The 18,994-nt window shown below is 39.6% G+C and overlaps 1 protein-coding gene across 1 annotated transcript in view; it reads left to right on the forward strand.

The window, feature by feature from the left end:
- The first annotated feature begins 410 nt into the window (after positions 1–410).
- Positions 411–18,994, forward strand: part of PARL (presenilin associated rhomboid like) — a 32,597-nt gene continuing 14,013 nt past the window's right edge. The window contains exons 1-4 of the mRNA XM_033135605.1: positions 411–574; positions 10,985–11,180; positions 11,651–11,791; positions 12,333–12,381. Coding sequence (XP_032991496.1) covers positions 450–574; positions 10,985–11,180; positions 11,651–11,791; positions 12,333–12,381 — 511 coding nt within the window. The 5' untranslated portion in view covers positions 411–449. The remainder of the gene's footprint in view (positions 575–10,984; positions 11,181–11,650; positions 11,792–12,332; positions 12,382–18,994) is intronic.

The raw sequence follows: 18,994 nt of genomic DNA on the forward strand, positions 1-18,994 counted from the left end.
GTGAGACGCAGAAAAATCGAGTGGTAATTTAAGAAATCTCGGGTTGCAATGCTGTTTCCTCCACTCTCTTTCTGAACCTCTGAGCCACTGCAAAACAGTGAAAGTACCAACCTCAAGGGTTTGGGGGGGGATTAATACAATAACTTTAGGGAAAGTGCCTGGTGCAGGGCATTACTCAGTAAACGCTAGTTTTCCCTCCGGGCCTCATCTGCAAACGGGTTGGAGGCTCGTCCACGCCTGTCCCAGGTCCCGGCGTAGGGATGCGGGGGGGGGGGGGGGGGGGGGCCGGCCGGCGCGGCCCGGGGCCCTCGGGGGGGTCCGGCCTCGGCTCAGCCGCGCGGTGGCGCTCCAGGCTGCGACTCGGTGCTCTATGGTCTGCCTTCGCCCCGGAAGTGGTTCCGCGGCAGGGGTTGGGAAGGTCGGGCCATGGTGGGGCAGAGGTTGGGAAGATGGCGTTGCGAGGCTGGGCGCACCGGGGCTGGGGCTGCGGCCAGGCCTGGGCGCCCCCCGGGGGCGGCCGCACTTACGAGGAGCTCTCCGCGGCCCTAGCGCCGCCGCGGCTGCTCGGACGCAGGTAATGACCGCCGCTGCCGGCTCCTCGCCTCGCGGCCCCGTCGCTCCGGCCGCGCATCCTCGGGCGGAGGCCCGGCTCACCCGCTGCCCTCACCTGCCCCTTCCTCTCTCCCGGCCCCGTTCTGCTCTCGCCTCCGTCCGGCGCTCGCTTCTCGCCTCAGCGCTGGGCGAGCCCCACGGTCGCCTTTCCCATCGGGAGCGACTCGACGGGAAGGGGAACTAAGCTGAGGGCTGAGTGCGCGCCACGCCTCGTAACGCTGCGAGGAAGGCACTGGACCCATTACAAATATGTTTTTGATCTTCTTATTCGTGAAGCATTTTTTTTTAAAGTATAGTGGACATGCCATATTATATTAGTTTTAGGTGTTCAGCACTGATTCTGCACTTGTTTGCCTTACAGTACGATCACAGCAGTATTTCTAGTAACTACCAGTCACTGTACACAGTTAAGATATTACTGCTACATGCCTGTGCTGTACATTACATCCCTGTGACTTATTTGTTTTATACCTGGAAGTTGGTCCCTCTTCTTCACTCCTTTTCACCCATCCCTAGACTTAATTTTTAAGTGAAACTGTTACACAACTGGTAGAATAGTAGAGCTGAGATTTTTTCTGTCGGCCTTTATCAAACTTATGTTCAACAAATTACCTTCTTTAGCATTTATAGAGCTAAGGGAAGATGGAGTCAGAGGAGGACATCATTTTTGCCTCGTGCAATCATAGGAGACGCTTTTCTGTTGAAGAATTGAGACAGTGGCATGTTTGGATTGCAGATGATTTGGAAAGAAAGTTAATCTTCCTGAGTAGAAGCTGTATGAAGACTGTGGTTTATTAGTATTTGCTGCTTTTGCATTTTAATACTTCAATTCTAAACTGAGAGAATAGAGAAGTCTCTCAACTGTCCAAGATTCTGATATGTATTTGACTCTGCTTTTTGTTCGTTTTTTTACATCCATAGTTTCAACCCAATTTCTGATTTGGTTAGATTGTGCCTTGGAATCCACGGGGTGGGTGGTAGTAGCAAGGAACTTGAGTATTCATTAACACTGGGGGCTCCAGCTGGTGGTAAATAATTGAGGCTCCAATATGGTGGAGTACTTATCTAATCTTAAGGATCGCCTGGAATGTTCGTAGAATGGATTATCTCCCAGGCCCCACCCTCAGAAGCAGGAGGGAGTGGAAGAACCTGTAGTTCTAATAAGTCTCCGAGTGAATCAGTTCAGGGATTTGTGAAAAACATGCATACATTGTACCTTAACTTCATGGTACACTGTGACTGTTCCTTAACTTCATGATACATTGTAACATGAAATGTGAGGCGCTAATCTTAAACTCCTGGGGAGATGGAGAAGGGGGAGGGTCATGTGGTGGTGGTGATAGATTTCAGTAATCCCGATTCCATTGTCTTCGCCAAATCCCAGTTGAAATTGCATGTTTGAGGGGGAAGAAAAATGAATATGGCAACAAGTGTATTAAATTAAATAATAAAGATATGCATTAGGAAGGGAAAGCAAAAGAAAAATGATTGAGGAACCTCCAGTAAAAATTGGAGACCATTTGGAAAAAACGAACGAACGAAGAAAGATGTGATTTAGCATCTAACGTTTTAGTGTTTGCTATTTCTGTGTAGTTTGAAACCGACAGTTTTGTGGTTGCGTAGAAGCGTGCGTTCCAAGAGGATGTAGGTAGGTAAGGCTGAAATGGAGTATGTGCCTACTTGCCTCTGGAAATAAGCACTTAATAGGGAGCATGAGTTACCATACATCACTATTAGGTTTGCTTTGACTTCCTGTGCTTCTGAAATTAGTATGCAGGAGAATGAAGTTAGAGATACTGTTAAAAAGCAGAGTTCTGGGCCCATTCATTGTTCTGAAGTAATAGACCTGAAGAATTTGTATTTTTTACGAGCACTGCAGGTTGTGATAGAAACCTTGGGCAAACAGCAGGCCCAAGGCAGCCCACCAGCCAAGCAGTTTTTACGTTTTTAAAGTGTTGCAAAACAAAGTAATATGCAACAGATTTAAGTTGTTCTTCACATTGACTGTAATACAGAGGGTGCCAAAAACATATATATGATTTTAAGGAAGGAAAAAACTGTATTAAAGTTGTAATACTCAATATATACCAATTACAAAAGATAAATACAAGTCATGTGTATACATATTTTTGGCACCCCAGTACCGTGTTTCCCCGAAAATAAGACCTGGCCGGACAATCAACTCTAATGCGTCTTTTGGAGCAAAAGCTAATGTAAGACCCAGTATTATATTATTTTAGACCCGGTCTTATACTGTAATAAAATAAGACCAGGTCTTATATTAATTTTTGCTCTAAAAGACACGTTAGAGCTGATTGTCCAACCAGGTACTTTCGGGGAAACACGGTATTTACTATCTGGCCCTTTACAGAAAAAGGAAAATCTCACTTAGGCTCTGTAGAAGTTTTACCATTATCAAACTTCTGTCAGCACTTCTGAAAAATGGTTTAGGCTTGAAAGAGTCTGTATAATTTGTCAGTTGTATGGAGTTACCTAATAGAAGAAAATAGTTGATTGTAGCACTTACATGGAGCTTAAATTTTTTAGATTGGGATGTCAGTCTTAACATATATTTAGTTAAAATACTTGACAAATTAGTAAATCAAGTATTTTCAATTATTTTTCCCTGTTTAATTCAACATCTGTTAACTCAGGATGGGTTTTAAGAAAATAATTTTGGCATGCAAGAGTTTATGTAGAATTCCCCCCTCCCCTAAATACTTCAAATACATCTTATTTTCTTTTAAGTGAAATGAACCTATTGTGTGGATGCTTGGATACATCTTGTCTCCATTTTTACATTAGGCCATTTCTACTCAGTTTATTCACACAAATCGTTAGTAACAGACATTAGTGCTGACTTGTGCACATATCTGAGTTACATTGCTTTTATCCTCACATTGTTAAAAACAAATCTGGTTTTTAACTCACCCTACCTCAGTCACCGTTAAGCCAACAAATATAAGATATGACTGTTTCTGTGTAAAAGTTATGGGATCATATTATAAAAAACTGAACCATAACAATTGTATAGCTAATGGTAGGTCAAATATTCCTGAGAGCTTCCCAGTTTGAGCACATGAGATTGCTTTCACAAATCACTGGTTATTGGCAAGACCAAAGCAGCAAAGCTAAAAGGCCTGTCTTCATGAGTGTTATGCTCGTATACCTCTAGTGACCGTCTCCATTTTGTGTTTCACTTTTTTCCTGATCTTATTTCAGATAAGTCACTTATTAAGTCATTTATTTTTACATCCACTCACACGTTCTGTCACATATTCTTTGACTTTTAAACAATGCTTTAAAATATTCTTTTAAACAATGCTTTAAAAATTCAAAAGCCATTCTTTGCTGGAGGGCCAAATCCACCCTGCTGGGCATAGTTTGTCAATCCATAATTTAGGGGCTTGTTTAGAAATCCAGAATCTCAAGATTTACCGCACCCCAGACCTACTGAATTAGAATCTGATTTTAACAAGAGCCCCAGGGTACGCTGAGGTTTTTCTCAACTCTAGCTGCACATGAGAATCACTTTGGGGAGCTCTTAAAAAATACTGATGCCTCAGTCCCACCCCTGGAGATTCTAATTTCGCTGGTATGAAGTAGAGCCCTGGTATTTCTACGTAAGTACGGCGTACCTCGGGATTTTGCAGTTTATGTTCCAGACCACCATAGTATTGCAATAAAGCGAGTCTTAATCTTTTTTGCTGGTAGCGAGTCTTGCCTTCAATTTGTAAAACATGCAACATCTGTGAAGTGCAACGAAGTGAAACAATACAATGAGGTATGTCTATATTTTTAAGAGCTCACCAGGCAATTATAATGTGTAGTGTAGGGGAGGATAAGCTGTTTTGCCTCTACCAATCTTAGGTTCATTTGCTGGGGCCCGGTAAATTAGGCTGACAAAAGCCAGATTACAGGAGAAAAACAAGTTTATGAACATTTGCATTGTGCATCCCCATGGGAGTACTCAGTGTTGAGTAACCCAAAGGGCTGGTTAGAATCTGGACTTACATAGCATTTTAACAAAAGAACCACGGAGTTTTAGAAAAATGACAAGACAAAGGAAAAGGATTTTGAGTTTCTAGGACAGCAAACTGTGGGAAGATAATATATGAGGGAACTAATGGAAGATAAGGGTTAATTAGTAAAGTTTGTTATGTAGATTCCCTGGTGCCTTCTCTGGGCTCATAAAGGTTTAGAGTTGTCTCATGATTAACTTCTGTCCTTCCTGCTAGAGAAGGAGGAGTGGGTATGTCTTTACAAATTTATATCCTCCTTTCAGGCAAATGGGCAGGGCAAGCAGAGAGCTTTTCTTTTTTCTTTTTTTTGACAAATCAATTTAACATTTTTCTTTTTTTATTATTAGTTTCAGGTACACAAAACAACGTAATGGTTAGATATTTACTCCCCTCACAAAGTGATAACCCCAACAAGTCTACTACCCCTCTGGCATCGTACAGAGCAGGAAGCTTTTCTTGTATTTGCTGCTGCTTAGTTGCCTTTAGCTCAAAATAATCCTTCTGCGAAAGTGGTGTATTTTGGAGTGGCACATTCTGCTACTCTTCAGGAACCAGGATTGAGAATTGCTGTTCTAGACTAAGCTTTCAGAGTCGTAACTGCTTCTGCCACACTGATGTAGATGAGAAACGATGGCCACAGTAATTTGCAACTCCTCCTTCCAAGTGGGAATCTTGTTTCCCTGTTGCCCGAAGCTGGGTTAGACCTGTGACTCGCCTGGAGCAGTAAGTAGCATGTGCAGACATAACGTGTGAGGTCCAGAGTCTGGGCCTCAAGTGGCCTTGCCTCTTGGAACACGTCCCCTGCCACGGTAGAAGTCCCTGTAATTGCCGATGACTGAGGCCATGTGGAGAGAGACGGCCCACGGCCAACTGACAGCCAATGCTGAGACGCCAGACACGGGATCGATTCTCGCACCAGCGGAGCAAAGGACTGGCTGCATGAGTGACCCCTGTGAGACCAGCAGAACTGCCCAGCTGAGGGCAGCTAACTGACAGAATCGTGAGAAATACTAAACTACGGTGTTAGGACCATTAAGTTCTGGAGCAGGTTATTATGCAGAAGTAAGCGAGGTCACTGGGAAGCCGCTGCCATGTCAGGAGTACTGACCAGGTTAAAGCTCTGCCGCCCCCACCGTTATTTTCACTAGCAAAATCGGTGCCTCATGTCCTACCTTGTCACCAAACACAGTTCTGACTTCAGGTGTTGTACCAGTGTATCTGATTAGCAGACCCTGAGCACTTCTGGAACCCTGACGCAAAGGATACCTGGGAAATACAGTTTTTAGCTTTCCAGTCCCTGCAATACGTGAATGTACCCTAGGTAGTAAGAATAGATGTTCAGTGAGCCAAGACATAGTTGTTAGTTGTATCCAACAAGTTCTCTCTGTCCAACTGTAATTCCCTATATCTACTCTTAACATATGTGTTCTGTATCTGTACTTAACCCTGGGGCCACCCTTTATAACATGTTCTTGGTGTCCTCAACCCAACTTCTGTTGAGATTCTCAAGGTACATATTATTCTAGGCAAAAGGTCAGGCTTTGCTTCAAGTCCAGTGTCCCAACCTGGTTGTGTTTGTGTTTCTTTTCAAACATTGTGCTTCAGAATTTTAAATGAGTTATGAACTGTAGAAGAAGTAATCTTTCATGAGAACCGATTGAGTACAGAGCCTGTATGTAGTGTTATGCTGTTGGAGATATACAGTAATCTCAGCCTTCGTATTTCTTGATCTAATAAGAAAAAAGTAAATGCCAGAAACCAACAACACTGGGTTATATAACTTGTGATCTTTAAAGGAAAAAACATATTCCCATTAGTTTGTCACACCTTTGTTTTTTGGCCCAAAGTGGTGGTGGTATTTTATTTTATTTTATTTTTTGGTGGTGGTATTTTATTTACTAGAGCTAGCTCCAGATTGCTTTGGGATAGTTAATAAAAATCAAATCCAATTGCAAAAGATTAACATGTGCTACTTTAAAGATGTTGTCAGTTAGGAATGCCTTTGGCTGTAAATAATTTATTATTTAAATAAATGAAGGGGGTATTTAGCATTGGATGATTGGAGGTAGGCGGCTACTGTCTGCTCAGTGGCTTAAAAATGTCAAGGTTAGTATCTGAACCCCTTGGCCTTGCTCTTGGCATTCAAGATGTCTGTCCTCAGCTCTAGGCATTACATCCTTATTCAAGGCAAAAAGAAGGGGGAGGGGTGTGACATTAGTGATAACACCCATTTTTATCAAGTAAGTAAAACCTTTCCACGAGGCTCCTAAAAAATTCCTAAGTTCATTTTGTCAGACTCTGTAACATGGTCATAAAGGAGGCTGGAAAAGTGAAGATAATTTATCTTCCCTAGCCTCTAGACAGCACAGGCAAGAGAAAAAGAAATAGAAACAGATTTGGGATTAGCTATTCAACAGTGTTTGCTGAAAGATGTTTACAAGACATTTTACTATAATATAATACCGGGTCTTATATTAATTTTTGCTCCAAAAGACGCATTAGAGCTGATTGTCCGGCTAGGTCTTATTTTCAGGGAAACAGTAAAATGTATATAAGTGTTAAATGTACAGCCCATGCCTTCTGACAAATGTATACTCCTGTGCAACCATCATCTAAAGATAATTTCCATACTCCAGAAAGTTCCCTCTTCTCCTTTCCAGCCAAGTTCCACCATTTCAGGCAACCACTTTTGATTTTTATCACTATAGATTATTTTTGTCTGTTCTTCAGCTGCATATATGTAAATGGAATCACACAATGCCACATTATGTACTCTTTTGTTTGACTTCTTTTGCTCAATAATGTTTTTGAGAGTCATCCATGATGTGTGATCAGTAGTTTGTTTTTTGCTGAGTAGTACTCCATTATTATTAGTGTGGATGAATAAACCACAGTGTATCCTTTCCCTGTTCTCGGCAATTATAAGTTCTAATTTTTAACTATTAGAATAGAGCTCTCGTGGCCACAGACATTTTAAACAGTGCCCAAGATGAAATTGTTCATCTGTCATCTTCCAGTTTCTTATTTTGGTGCCTCTGATTTCCCTTGTCTTTCCTTGTACTTAGGAAAGTATCACTTTTCTTCAAATTATTCAAAATAAAATTAGCAATCATTCTTGACCCCATCTAACATAATTAATGATCTTTGTTAGGGACTGGGCTTGGTGGTAGAGATACAGTAGATGCAAAAGTGATAATCTGGTTGTGGCACAGGCAGTAATTGAGATGAATGTAAGTGTATACTGAATGTAGCCCATTCAGTATACACATAACACTCAAAGGAGTACAAAGGAGACACCAGCCTGGGAGAGAGAAGGAAGGCTTCCTGGAGGAGGAGATAAATGAACTGATTACTGAAGGGCACAAGAAGTTAACACAGGGAAGGATGTACCAGAACAAGGGAGTAGCATTGCTGACTTTGATGGAGTGATAAAAATGGGCGGTTTAAAGCAGGAGAACGATATTGTATTTGTACTTAATAAAATGTGGAGGATGAATTGGAGTTAGGCAGTATTGGAAACAATGAGATCTGTTAGGAAATGGTAGAACATTCTAGGTCAGATGGGATGAGCTTAGGAGTTGTGTTGGAATTAGGGAGACATTTTTGGACCTCTGAGAGGGCATTTGAGGAACCATTGAATGTTTGAGGAGAAGTAATACGAGGAAAGAAGAACATGCAACATGTTAAAACAAAATGTTGGAAGTTAAGTAAGGTGTTGCCGTAATCTAGGCATGCGGTAAGGGACCACACTAAGAATGAAAAGAAAATATTTTTTATTTGACAGAGTTGGGTTTTAATTGGATGGTAAGAATAAAGGAGAGAGAGAGAACTCCAAAATGACTTCAGGATTTTTAACTTCAGTGATTGAGAGAACTGTGGTCCCACTGAAAGTATAAGGAAGTCAGAAAATGGGGTGGTTTGTAGAGATGGATGAGTTCCATTTGGAATATTAAAGTAATGGGTAGCATATCAAAGTGGAAATCATTAAATATATAGTTGAAAATACAAAACAAGAAAATTGAGGTTAGGACTACAGAAATATATGTGAATCATTTACTTGCTTAGAAGTCATTCAGGCCACAGAAATGAATTCTTTGTTTTTTCCCCAAGGGTAACATAATAGTAGGTTTAATAAAATGTTACAAGCAATGCCATCCCACCAACAGTGTACAAGGGTTCCAATTTCTCCACATTCTCAATAATGTTGGCTTTTTTTTTAAATAGTTATCCAACAGGTGTGAGAAGATATTGTGGTTTTGATTGACACGATTAATAATGGTGAACATTTTTTCATACACATGTTGGCCATTTGTATGTATTCTTTGTCTATTCAAGTGTTTAGCTCATTTTTGAAATCATGTTATTAGTTTTTTTGTGATTGAGTTTTCAGAGTTCCTTATATAGTTTGGAAGTTTGGAAATTAACCCTTTATTAGATACTTGTATATCATTTTCAAATATTTTCTCCTGTTCCATAGGTGGACTTTTCACTCTTGTTTCTTTTGTTGTGCAGAAGCTTTGTAGTTTGATGTACTCCCACTTGGCTATTTTGGCTTTTGTTGCCTGTGCTTTTAGTGTCGTATTCATGAAATCATCGCCAAGACCAGCGTCATGAAACTTTGCACCCATGTTTTCTCCTAAGATTTTTCCATTTTTAGGTTGTACAGTTAAGTCTTTTATCTATTTTGAATTAGTATTTATGTATGGTATAAGGGCCCAACTTCATTTTTTTTGCATGTGGATATCCAGTTTTCCCAACACCATTTATTGAAGAGACTATACACATTGTATATTCTCATCACCCCTGTAAAAGATCAGTTGACCACATATACGTGGATTTATTTCCGAGCTCTCTATTCAGTTCCACTGGCCTATATATCTCTCTACGCCAATGCTATACGGTTTAGTTTTGTTTTTTTTACATCAGTCTCAATGTGGCCTCTTCCTTATATCCTTAGTTATAGGGGTTCTATTCAGCTAGTCTTTGAAATGTTTCTCAAGGTTGATCGTCTTATAATTTAGTTGTAATTTTAATGTGATCGTGGGATGAGGCAGACATAGCATTTACCTATTCTGCCATCTTGGACCTTCTCCGGAATTTATTCATTTATTTGACCAAAGTGTTTTAGGAGCTGGGTTGCAAAGATGGGAAGGCCTGTCTGATTTCTGCTTTCGAGGAGCGTTGTGTCTAGAAGGACACTGTGTTTACAAAGTGCAATGAGAACAAACAGGAAGGGGCCTCTACATTGTCTACTTTGGGGAAGTTACAGTTTTACAAAAGAAAAAAAAAATGCTTCACGAATTTATATGGGTTGAGTTTGAATGGGGAGCCTGTAAAGGAGCTATTGGAGCCTTTGAGCCTGTCATTAAGGGATAGAAGAAAAAGGGAAGCCATCAGGACAGTGAGTTTGAGAGCAGGGAGTGCAGGCTGAGAGGTCCTGGCCGCCCCGTGTTATCGTGTTATCGTAGTGTGAGGTGTGTGGAGGAGGTCGAGCTATATAGGGACTCAAAAGACAAAAGCCTTTGCAAAACATTTGGTGGCTGTCCCCCAAACTGGTGGTGAAATAAATGGGGGGGGGGATCCGTCACTTTTTAATGGTCAGTACTTCTAACAGGTAATAGTTATTTGAATTTGGAGTGACTTCAAGGATAATATGTTTAAATGTTTGCTCTGAAAATTGACAAAACTTCAAATAAAATAAGTCATTCTCTGCTAATTCAAACTGACAACTTGGAATTCTTCATCTTTTTTTTTTCTTTTTCAGATCCATTTTCCTTTATTTTGCTTTTTCATTTAAAAATTATTTTTAGTCATAATTGACATACAATATTATATTAGTTTCAGGGGTACAACATAGTGATTAGACATTTATATACCTTCCGAAGCGATCACCGCAAGTCAGCCGTATGTCACCATACGTAATTACTGTATTACTGACTATATTTCCTACGCTGTACATTACATCACTGTGACTACTTTTATAACTGGCAGTTTGTACTTCTTAATCTCCTTCACCTTTATTGCCCATTCCCCACTCCCATAGAGTTCTCCAGCTTTTTACAGGACTGCAAACTCTGTGTGGTGGATGGATACAAATTATTTTGTTGATTGATACACAGTAACTGCGCAAACAAGTTCCCTCTAAAGTTGCTGTAGTTTGTGTCTCCCTTTTCCAGAAGGCACAATTCAGTGATTTGACTTCTACCTGGGACTAGGAGTCTTGGCTTCCTTTGGGCTGTCAGGTGTGAAACAAACCGAGATGGTGATGATACTGGCCAAGTGGGGAGGCTCGGAGAGGTTGATGTTTGCAAACTGCATCTCTGTTTCTAATCTGCTATTACCCCCTATAGGTTTAACTTCTTTATTCAGCAAAAATGTGGATTCAGAAAAGCACCCAGGAAGGTTGAACCTCGAAGATCAGACACAGGAACAAGTGGTGAACCATACAAGAGAAGTGCTTTGATTCCTCCTGTAGAAGAAACGGTCTTTTATCCTTCTCCCTATCCTATAAGGACTCTTGTAAAGCCTTTTTTTTTTACTGTTGGGGTAAGAACTCATATCATTAGGAGTTACGTATCTTGTTGCAGGTGTAGTGCAGTATAGTACTCTTTGTCCTGTTTGGGCTCCTTTAAGAACAAGAGGGGGAGCTGACAAAGGATCGGGGTATCTGGTGTCATGAATGATTACAGGAGTACATGAATTAAATAATTATTGTTAGAATCTGGTTCAGTTATGTAAGCACTGGAGACAAAACTTAGGGGCCTCTTACTTGGTATAACATTTCAGGTTGATACTTTGAATTGTCTTTGAAAATTTCTAGACGTGAAGAGGCCCCAGGGTACTGTGAAGTTTAAAAATATGGGAAACAGTTAAATGTTCTTTTCACCTAATAGGTTTCACTGTGACAGATATTCCTTCCATTGTTTGTAAAAAACAGTGAAGGTGAAATATTGTTCTTGGAGCTATGTATAGATCTGTTTCTCTTTCAAATTTATTTTGTAATATGTTTTATGTAGTTTACAGGCTGTGCATTTGGATCAGCTGCTATTTGGCAATATGAATCACTGAAATCCAGGGTCCAGAGTTATTTTGATGGTATAAAAGCTGATTGGTTGGATAGCATAAGACCACAAAAAGAAGGAGACTTCAGAAAGGAGGTAAAGATAAACATGGCTTTCTTTGTTCTAGATGATCACCATTCTTGAAGTCTGGTTATTTATGAAGCATTTTTAGTTAATAGCAACATTAAATCAGTAGATGTGAATTCAGTGCACTTAATATCTTCTTTATAGAGTAAAATATTTATTAATGTTTTGTATATTTGGCAGTGTTTTTTTTTTTTTTTCTTTAATAAATTTTATTAGGAAATATTGGGAAACAGCATGTTTTGCCAGGGCCCATCAGCTCCAAGTCATTCTTCAATCTAGTTGTGGAGGGCGCAGCTCGGCTCCAAGTCCAGTTTCCGTTTTCAATCTTAGTTGCAGGGGGTGCAACCCACCATCCCATGCGGGAATTGAACTGGCAAACCTTGTTGAGAGCTCACCTTGTTGTTGAGAGCTCGTGCTCTAACCAACTGAGCCATACGGTTGTCCCTACCAGTGGTTTTTATATGCACAAAGCATTTTCTTTCTGGCTTTTCATTTTCCAGGCCTGAAAGTATTTACCGTATGGTGATACGCAATTTTCCTTCTGTTTTAGATTAACAAGTGGTGGAATAACCTAAGTGATGGCCAGCGGACTGTGACAGGTTTGTGTTAGCTTACACGTTTTAGCCATTCAAGGGAAGAGAAATCAAACGAAAAGGTACAGTATGTCACAGTCAACGGCTTTTGTACCATGCTCACCGTGGTTTAGAAGACATAGGGAGTCTCTGTACCTTCAGGCTAATGTAACAGTATAAAAAGTAGTGTGGCGTAAAGGTGTACGTGGTGCTCTGGGTCAGTTATTTTCTAATTTTGTTGTAGAATCCTAACTTGTGAAATAGGTTATGAATAATTATTACTTCCCCTACTAAAGAAACTAAAGGGGACATTAAGTACCTTCTTTATGTAGAATGCTTTATACACATTCTCTCCCTACCTCACAGGGTTGCTTACAGGTTAGTTATTTCCCTTTTTACAGATAAGGAAACTGGCTTTCAGAGAAGGAACTTCTCGAAGGTCACATTGCTAGTAAGTAGTAGAACTGAATTTCAAAACCCATATCTGTCTCATTCTAAAGCCAATTTTCTCTTTACTGTACCATTCTGTTTATAAAAATCCTCTTTAAATGTAAGAAACATGCCATGCATATCATCATGACAATTTATTTTTGTTCTTTGTAAATTTTAATAGATATCTGACTCTTCAGTGTAACACTTATGTAATATCTTATGGACTTAATTATTTGAGAAATTTAGGGAAATGGATATGAAAGTTCTTGAACAACTGTTCAAAGAACAGAAAAGAAATAGATAGAAAAGAAAATTTTCCTAGGGAAATAGCAAAATACTGCTTTTTCTCAAATATGGTTAGACTTAATGGTTCTCTTAATTTTCTGTACCTGCCTAAGTGGAGAAAGGGTACTTAACATTTATTCAGGCTGTTTCCTCTGTCGGGAGGATTCAATTTTTCTGTTTCTTTTTTGGAACCTGATCTGGTCTTCAGCCTTATGGTTCTGATATTTCTTCCTACAGGAAATGCATCTTTTTTCTGAACTCATTGCACCTTTTAATCATTTATAACACAACCTGTCTTCTGTAATTTACATGTAGCATCTTTGAGGACCAGGAGGAGATTTTTCATTTTGTCACAGCGCCCAGCACCTAACTTGCACACGGTAAAGGCACTCAGTTAAAATCTGCTGAGTGAATGAATATAGAATAGGATCTTGAATCAAAGGATTGAGATTTTTCAAAGACATATTGCCATACTGTAGAATTGATTGGTCGGTGAGGTCTTAATGAATATAACGTCAGGATAGTTCTGTAATAGCACATCTGTTTTCATTGGGATTAACGGTATTTTTGTCTGAAAGTAACCAAAACTAACAGCATTTCTTTAAGATAGCAAAGTTTTGATTTCCTTCGATATTTTCAGAGTATCCCAAAATTAGTTGATACCTTAGTGTTCTTTGAAGATGGTAAAGATTTTTTGCCATTTAACACTTGAGGAAACCTGGGATCAGAATTTATAACCTTTGTCATGCCAGTTTGAATCTTTTATTCAAAGAAGTTGATATGTAATTAAAATCAGAATTCTTTCGCCCAGACTTTTTAGTCAAATCAGTCATTTGGCATGAAGGACATAGCAGTGGAGAGAGACAGACATTGTGATCTAACCAGCAATTTGAGTGTAAAGTGCTTCATACCACATAAATGTGAATGATCATGCTAAAGATCTTAAATTCTTATTTTCAGATTATCTAACTGACTTTTGAATGCTGAGGAAATGTTCTTTGAATCTGTTCAGTGTCACTTTAGGCTTTTCTTGTGGGAAGTAATTATTCCGGTAGCAGTGATTTTAATTTCACAACACTTGTTAGCGATGCTTAATAATTTATTAACTACATATTAAGATTCTCATGGTTAATAAACTTGTGCTTCTGTTATGTCTTGGCATTTTTCAGAAGTGCCAGTTCTTACCTTGCTTAGCTCTCCTGATTGCTTCCCTTAGGCTGACCCTAAGTGGCTCAGGTCCTGGTTTTAATTGAGGATAGATTTATGGAGTGACAGATTCACTCTGTGCCACTCTTTTCCTTAAATTGTAGATGTTCTCTGAGTGGTTTTTTTTTCTTTTTGTATTTTGAAAGAACTTGACAAGTCCTTAGAAAGCCACTGACCTGAGGCCAGTGTGCTGCTTTGATTTATAATATTTACACTTAGACAGTGGCAGCATGAAAGCTCTAATGGGTTAAGATTTCTCACTATTACACCAAACATTTTATGTAAAGATTTCTTGGTATCTGAATTTAATGGGTTCATTAATTTGAAGTGCAAGATTTTGGATATTGCAAGTTCCGACAGCAAAATGTTTTATCCAAATGCATTTGGTTCCTGAGCTTGAGATAGCAAGCAATATCTCAACATTTATTCATATCTCTTTGGTTCATATCTCTTTGGATAAAAACATTTGAAACCATACGGGATACCTGTAATTTATTGTATTATTAAGGTGGAGTCCAGTGGTGAGGTAAAATACCTCCCTTCCTTTGAGCTGATGTCAGGTTTGGAGTTTTTAGTTTTTGACTCTTCTGTCTCAAGCTGTCCCTGGGAATCACTTAATAAAGAAGTGCTAGAAAACTGGTCTTAATCCTTTTTGTTGTTGTTTGGTTTGGGGATATTTTTTTTTTGTCTCAAGTCTCTATTGTTACACAGAAATATTTCCCCAAACTTCACATTGCTCTGAAAAAAAGTTTTTACAAGGTCCCCTGGTGTTTATGGGCCGAGGGGGGAGCATCTGGTTGCACTCTTCAGCGTTAGACTTGCCCCCGGTGCTTTTACATTTCAGCTAGTCTCCTGTTGTAGTGTCTTCATCTACAAGGCGTTACAGCCTGTACTGAATGTCCCAGGCAACCCCCAGGAGAGTACTCCCCCTGCCTCATCAGTTTCGGGAATGCCTGTGAAGAACTTGCCAGGTTCTCCTGTTAGCTCGGCAGAATGCGGACTTTGCTGTATTGGGATTCAGGTAAAGCTGAGAGGAAAGACCTGTCAAATTATGTCTGATCGAGGCGGGGCCAGTAAGGAGGAGGCCGGGAAGAGAAATCTCGAGAAAACTGTGCCGCAGCTCCTCTACTAGTCCATATCTGTCGTCAGCTCCAAAGTGAGGCAACGCTGTGGCCCAGGTCCCAACTCTTCCTCCGCAACCTCTAAATGTTCTTTTTTTTTGTTGATATTTTGTTTCTACCAGGATTAATTTACTTTTTAGTTGCAATTTTCTCTCCCCTAAAGCTTTCAAAGGTTTTGAGCCATACCTCCCAGACTAAAGTCTCCTTTCCTATTCCTGAAGTTGCTGGTAAGGCAATGTTTCACTTGACCTTTTAGTTAATCTTGATTTTTTAAAATCCATCACTGTTTTTCTTGTAACTTTTGTCTTCCCCATCTTCAGACAAGTTATTTCTGGGGAAAGAATAACAAAATTAATGCTTGAGTACCAACTAGGTTTCAAGTACAGTACGATGCTAAGTACTTTACATACATACATCCTGTTATTCATCCTTATCATTAATCTTAATTATAAAAGCTCTGTTAGAGATATCCTCATTTGCAGATGGGGTAACTGAGGCTCAGAGACGTTAAATAATTTGTCTGAGATCTTTGGAGTCTTTGTCATTGTAAAATGAAGAAACGTACACGGTAACTAACCTCTTAGATAGTGTTAAAGAATATTTAAGTGAAAAATACATTTCTCTCTCTCCCTGTAGACTTCTGGTTCTCTTCATTTTCTGTCTGCATAATTATTGCCTTTTTAGTTCTTTATGTATTCTTCCAAAGCATCTGTTTGTATATAGTCTCTTATATCTGTCTTTATGTATGGTTTAAACACAAGTGGTAGCACGCAATACATGTTCCTTTGCACTTTCACTTTTTTCCACTGGATATTTTAAAGGACATTTCATATTAATACAAGTAGATCTGTTGCATTAGTTTTAATTTATTGGAGAATAATATATGTAGAAGAATGTGCACATGTCAGAGGTATAGCTGATTTTCACAAGCTGAGCACGTCCATGTGACTAGCATCTAGATCAAGAAATGGAAATTACTAGCACCCCAGGCTCATTTCTTTATGTGCTGCTAAAGTGAGCCCAGGCTCGTGCTTTTTAATGGCTTTGTAGTCCATGTAGGTGAACACTGTTAACAAGTCTTCTGTTAATAGGTATTTAGGTTGGTTTTAATCTTAATTCTGTAAAGAATACTGCAGCAAATATCCTTATATATAGATCTTTGCATGCTTATGCAAGTATATTTTTAGGATAAGTTACTGGAAATAGAGTTGTTGGGTCAAAGAGTATGTACATTTAAATTTTTCTGTATTGTCAAGAAGGTGTACATCAATTTAAAATCCTCTAACAATGTATTGTTTAAATAAGTCATTTTTAAAAAAATCAACTTTTTGATTTCTAAAAGCTCATGGAGAGGTTAGATAGTCCCATCTGCAGGAAGGGTGCAGAGAAATAATAACCCCTTTTGGTGGTTAGTAATTATTATAAAGGTTTTTATCTCTCTCATTGTGAATTTGCCCCATTCTTTCTATCTGCCCATATCAGTTATGAACTAACTACATCCCAATAGGAAGACGGAAGATGGGTAGTGTCTCTGGATATCCTTTGACTCCGGGAAACTGTGGGACAATCCTTAACTAGATACTGCAGGGAAGAGAAACTGTAGCCGCTGTGTGAGGCTGATGCGTCAGTCCTGTGTGTGTAGCCCTGGTTCCCAGGACCTGAGACAGGGGCCACTTGAGCTCCGTTCTTTGGCTGCTGGGATATGTGTGCTTGTGAGTGTCAGGACTGGCCAGGTCTGGCTTCCTTCAGGTGGAGGAGCTGTGCCAGGGTGAATTGGCCCATCTCAGAAACAGGGAATCCTGTAGCTGTTGAACTGCAAGTGGGATATAATGAGTCCTTTTTTAGGAAGAGAGATAAAGAGGTTATACCACCTTCCTTGGCCTAAGGAGGAAAACAGACTGCAGTCACTGAACCAAGCAGTACTTCCCAAATCAGTGTTGTTTTGTTTTAATGAAAATATAATTCACTTATAAAATTCACCATCTAAAAGTTTATAATTCAGTGGTTTTTATACTCATACAAGGTTGTACAACTATCATCATCATCTAGTCCCAGAACATTTTCATTATCCCCAAAAGAAACCCCACATGCATTAGCAGCAGTCACTCCCCATTCCTTTCTTCCCCTCAGCCCTTAGTAACCACTAGTATATTTTCTTTCTCTCTGGATTTGCCTGTTCTGGACATTTCATACAAATGGAATCACATCTTATGTGGCCTTTTTTGCTGTTTCTTTCACTTAGTGTAATGTTTTAAAGGTTACCCCATGTAGTGGTGGTAACTGTACGAACGTCCAGCTGCCTGCCGCTTGAAAAAGTCAATAATCGAGAGACGAGGTTGGTGGAAAGAAAAGCAGGTTTCTGCAGAGTGGCAGCATTCCGGGAGGATGGCAAACTCCTGTCCAGAGGCCACCTCTCCGTTCCTAGAATGGTTGGAAAGTTTTATAGGGACATAAGAAGAAGCAGAACAAGGAAAAGGGGAGTCAGTCAGGCAGGTCCGAGCGCTGACATCACTCCCCAGGGTCTGTTCTGGTTAAGATAATGTTATTTCCTGACTTGGCCACCGTGGCTGGAGCTTTATGTGTCACCAGTAAAGACTGCAAGGGAGTTGCAAAATGGATTCGGTGCCTGGAGGCCTAAGGGCTAAGGAATCCCTTTTTACAATTAGTGCTCTGCTGATTAACTGGGTTAGCAAAGGATGTGTAGCTTTGAGAAAGGGAACAAAATCAAGTTTGGGTTATTAAATCAAGTAGTGAGGGGGAGAAACAGAAAATAGCTGAGCAGTAAACTATGAGGTGAATTAAGCTATAGGCTAAATTACTGATTTCTTAAGTTTCACTCTTACAGTGGCATGTGTCAGTACTTCAGTTCTTTTCATAGCAAACAGTATTCCATTTTATGGCTATGTCACATTTTGTTTATTCAGTCATCTGTTGATGGACATTTGAGTTATTTCCACTTTTTTGGCTGTTATCATAGTGCTGTGGACTTTCATGTGTACATTTTTGTGTGGACATAGTTTTTCATTTCTCTTGCTAATATATCTAGGAGTGGAATTGTTGAGTCATGGTATTTTTAAACTTTTTTAAAAATTGTGGTTAAAAAAACATAAAATGCACTGTCTTAACTATTTTGAAGTGTACGGTCTGGCAGTGTTAAGTATGTTCACATTGTTATGAAACATTTCCAGAATTCTCTGTTTTGTAAAGCTGAGACTCTGTACTCATTATACAACAATTTCTTTTGTCCCCTCTCCTCAGCCCTATGTAACCAGCATGCCACTTTGTTTTTATTATTGGACTAATTTAGATACCTCATGTAAGTGGACTCATACACCGCTTGTCTTTTTTGACTAGCTTACTTACTTCACTTAGTGTAATGTCCTCAAGATTCATCCATGTTGTAGCATGTGACAGAATTTTCTTCCTTTTTAAGGCTGAATAATTTATTCTATTGTGTGTATGTATCACACTTTGTTTATCCGTTCATTCATCGATGGACATTTAAGTTGCTTTCACTTCTTGGCTATTGTAAGTAGTGCTGCTGTGAACATGGGGGTGCAAATACCTCTTTGAGGCGCTGCTGTTATTTCTTTTGG

Source organism: Rhinolophus ferrumequinum, chromosome 2, assembly GCF_004115265.2.
Source record: "Rhinolophus ferrumequinum isolate MPI-CBG mRhiFer1 chromosome 2, mRhiFer1_v1.p, whole genome shotgun sequence".
Classification (NCBI taxonomy): domain Eukaryota; kingdom Metazoa; phylum Chordata; class Mammalia; order Chiroptera; family Rhinolophidae; genus Rhinolophus; species Rhinolophus ferrumequinum.